This window comes from Papaver somniferum, chromosome 7, assembly GCF_003573695.1.
Source record: "Papaver somniferum cultivar HN1 chromosome 7, ASM357369v1, whole genome shotgun sequence".
Lineage (NCBI taxonomy): Eukaryota > Viridiplantae > Streptophyta > Magnoliopsida > Ranunculales > Papaveraceae > Papaver > Papaver somniferum.
This window is the reverse complement of record NC_039364.1, coordinates 122,060,974-122,065,087: the sequence shown is the minus strand read 5'-3', so window position 1 is coordinate 122,065,087 and position 4,114 is coordinate 122,060,974. Positions and strand designations below refer to the sequence as shown.

General features: G+C 39.2%; 1 protein-coding gene across 1 annotated transcript; it reads left to right on the top strand.

The window, feature by feature from the left end:
* The first annotated feature begins 383 nt into the window (after window positions 1-383).
* On the top strand, window positions 384-2,208 carry LOC113295148. The gene is made up of 3 exons (XM_026543496.1): window positions 384-933; window positions 1,024-1,314; window positions 1,741-2,208. The coding sequence occupies exons 1-3, from the start codon at window positions 384-386 to the stop codon at window positions 2,079-2,081; spliced, it is 1,182 nt and encodes a 393-aa protein (XP_026399281.1). The 3' UTR covers window positions 2,082-2,208.
* The last annotated feature ends 1,906 nt before the right edge of the window (window positions 2,209-4,114 follow it).

Genomic DNA, 4,114 nt, shown 5'->3' with positions numbered 1-4,114 from the left:
GGCGCTTTAAATACCAGCGAGGGCTGACTTGACCGTCGAATGATGGACACTTCATCGCTCGCTGGAAACTCTGTCGAGTATGCCTATATGTTATTCCTGACCCGTTTTTTTCCGTAAAATATGGAAAAACGGGTCCAGTTTTACCAAACGGATTGAAAACTAGGCCTACTTATGTATATTGCTTTCTTCAACAATTATCTCTGCATATGTGTCCACACATATGGACATCGAACACGAACATCAGTTGGAAGTATCGGGCACATCAAAGCTTAAAATATGATATACCGTGATACTATCAAGCTACATTTAACCCCTTTCTCAGCCTCACACTGTAACATAGAAAGAAACCAAACGAAATGACCCATCACTCTCTCTCTAAGAAAATGGTGAACTTTCATACTGTATTCATTTCTCTGTCTAATGCCAAAACCATGTCTGAACCACAAAATACAACATCATCATCATCAGCATTGGTACCAGTTCACCATTACCAGCACCACCATGAACCAGAACAAGAAACACAAGTAATTGTATCTCAAGTTGCATTACCTAATCCCTCTGCATCGTCATCTTTAATCAGAGAATACAGAAAAGGAAATTGGACACTCCATGAAACCCTAGTTCTAATAACAGCTAAAAAAATGGATGATGAGAGAAGAACCACAACAAAATCTTCTTCTACTACTACAGCTAATACCCCACCATTACTGGTTGTCCCTACCAATAAATCCTCCTCTTCTTCTTCTTCTGGTTGTAGAAGTGCTGAGCTTAGATGGAAATGGGTTGAAAATTATTGCTGGAAGAATGGATGTATGCGAAGTCAAAATCAATGTAATGATAAATGGGATAATCTGTTAAGAGATTATAAGAAAGTTCGCGAATATGAATCAAGATCTTCGTTTTCTACTACGACTACCACTACTACGAGTGATAGTAATGTTCATAATCATCAAGTTCAAGTTACAGTTCAACAACAGCAACAACATGATCATCAGCATGACGGCTCTTCTTCTTCTTCTAAAGATTTAATAATCCCTTCTTACTGGCAGATGGAAAAACATGAACGTAAAGAAAGAAATCTACCAACTAATCTTTTTTTTGAAGCATTTCAATCTCTTAATGAAGTTGTTCAACGTAGACATCTACAACGACAATCTCATCCAAAACCATCTCAACCATCCAATATTATAGTCTCAACTACCTGTCCCCCTACTATTTCGGTTGCCATTCCACCACCACAAGCACTACCTCATCAACATCGTTTTCTTCCACCACCTCCTCTACAACCACCGCAATCTCTTCTGCCACCACTAGGTATTTTCGTGATTAACCTGGTCAAACTGTCAGCTTTGAACTTTTTACTTACATTTACAACTGGTTGTTGAATGTATCTTTCAAATATCTAACCTCGTTCAAATGCAAGTGAACAAAACCCAAGTATGTAATAGACAGTAAACCAACTGTTTTTCGGGTATGGATTCACGTAATGGTACTAATTCAGTTTTGGTTTTGTTCACGAGCGTCAAGTTTGAGTGAACTATGTCAGACCAAGGAGTAATAGAAATACAGAGGGGAGGAGAGAGAAAATCTCTCGAAATCTTCTTTCTTTCTCTATATTCTTTCCTTTTTCTTGTTTAAGAAACAATCAAGCAAGTACATGAGTTACGATAATCACTGCAAAAACATGATCTTATCCTAATCTTAATATTTTGAGAACAAAGCTTTTTTTTTGTTTTGCAGTGGAAACAATAACAACTCCAACGACAGATTCAACGGAAACAGAAGGGAGCAGCGAGAGATTAGAGACGGCCGATAGAAAACGGAAGAGTAAAGTACGTAAACTGGGTGCAAGTATAACCAGAAGTGCATCTGTTTTAACTAAAACATTAACCGATTGTGAAGAAATGAAAGAAAAAAGACATCAACATAAAATGCAACTTGAAGAAAGAAAGCTTCAGATTGAAGAAACAAAAATTGAAGTTAACAAGCAAGGATTTAATGGGTTAATTACAGCCATTAATAATCTTTCTGGTGCAATCCAATCATTAGTATCATCAAACCGTCAGAATAATGCTAGCTAATTAGCACATATAATAACAGCAGATTCTTAGCTCATTGTGTAGGTTACGTATCGGGTGTAAAAATACGTTTTTTTCTTCTATCGTTTAATGATGATTTTAATTGTTTGTTATAATTCCATTCTTGGAATTTGCTCTGTCGATGATCTTTTATTGGAGACTGGAGAATGCAGTTGGTGTTGAATCATGGGTTGCACAGAACTACTTTTGTTGTGAACACATAAATCACGAAGCCATCCACGTGTTCACAAACAATATTCGCATACATCATAATTCAAGAATTGTACGTCGTATGCATAACGGGGATGATTATATCGATTCATCGACTCGAAGCCTTCGGGCTTGTCATTGTCTAGTCGAATATTATCATAAATCATGTTCGTATAAAGAAATAAACCAAGAATCAAGTATAAATATAAAGAATATGAAGTTTAACGCTGAATGTAAGGTGCTGAAATGTAAATGAGACAGATTTGCGTGGTTCGACACTAAGGCCTACATCCACGGGGTTGGTGTTTCACTATGTACTGAAGGGTTACAAAGATAGTCGAATGACTTTAGAATATACATAGGTCTGCGGAAGTAGGGGGATTACTTACTCTTCCTATTTCTCTCTCCTATATTCTCCTATAATTGCTCTCCAAAATGGTCGACCCCCTTCTCTCTTAATGGAGAGGGGTATTTATAGGGATGGAACGTGGGTCCCATTTCTGAGGTGCCGTTGTAATCTTATCTTCTTGTGCTTTGTGCTTACTACACAGAGGTCTTCGGCATATGCCGCGGCCTGAGCTTGAATACGAAGGGTTATCCTCGCATCTTCCACGAGCTGATTGACACGTGTATGTCTCTTTGGTATTTAATGCGGGTAGATGGATGTCTGCTCGTGTCAGACAAGTGTCTCTTTGTCTGGTCACATCTGTGTCAGCCAAACTTCCTCTCGGTCGTTAATCTGGGATCTTCCTCGGGATTGGGTGTGTTAACACCCAAGGGGTATTATCTGGTGCTCCTCTGAGCCATCATACCTCTGTGATCCTCTGTCCCTGACCGTCAGATCTGCTGACCGATGGCATCTTCTGATGAGATGCTTGCTATCATGTTTTGATGTCTCGCTTTGCATGCCTTTCACGTGTTTCTTTCTGTACACTTGGTGGATGATGAAAGGTGTACATACAATTTGCCCCTGTTCTTCTAACTTGGGTGTATTTTGCACTTTTGAAGAAGAAAGGTAGTCCTACACGTTTCCCTCTTTGCATTAACTTTCCCCGTAACTGCTCCTTGGTACGAGGAGAAGTTATTGTCTTCTCTAGCTTCATAAATAGGAAAGAGAATGTGAAAAAAAAAACTTTTATCCTCTTCTTGTCAGTGTTTATTCTCTTCTTGTTTTCTATTCTTGTTCTTTAGTCCTTTATTATCACTGTTCTTGTGAGGAAGATAACAACATTCAATTTTCTGTTTCTTTCGCTCTTGATTGTTTCTGCCCCTGTATCTTTTGATATCTCCGATCCTCCTTTCTTCGATTGTGGTTGGTGCTTGTCGTCCTCTTGTATACAGGTATGGGGTTCTTCATTAGTTGTTCATCATTGATTTATCTATGTATCTACCCGTTTGTCTCATTCTGCTGTATTCTTGGTTTTTCGATGGAGATCATACATGTCGAAGCATATATGCTTGCCCCTGTTCTTTGTTACAGCGTCTGTCAGTCTGTATCTGAGTATTAACCCTGGAGTCGGATGGAGTATTTTTTAGTTCTTAGGGTTTTTAATGTTTATCCGGATGAACCTTCAATTATGGGTTTTTTGATCTTAAGTGATCTCCTCGTATTCTTCTCTAAACTGTTTTTGTGTTTCCTTGTAGATATGTCTGATCGTCCGCGGGCTCCTTACCAAACCCCGCCGTCTAGTCCGCCAAGATCCCCTCCGCGTAGAGATTCTGACAGATCCCCACTTGGGGAAGGTCCTTACAAGTCTTCGCAATCGGATCCTCGGGGTCATAGGGTTTCATCTTCCTCCGGTGCGAAGGTTGTGCCTACTAAGAAA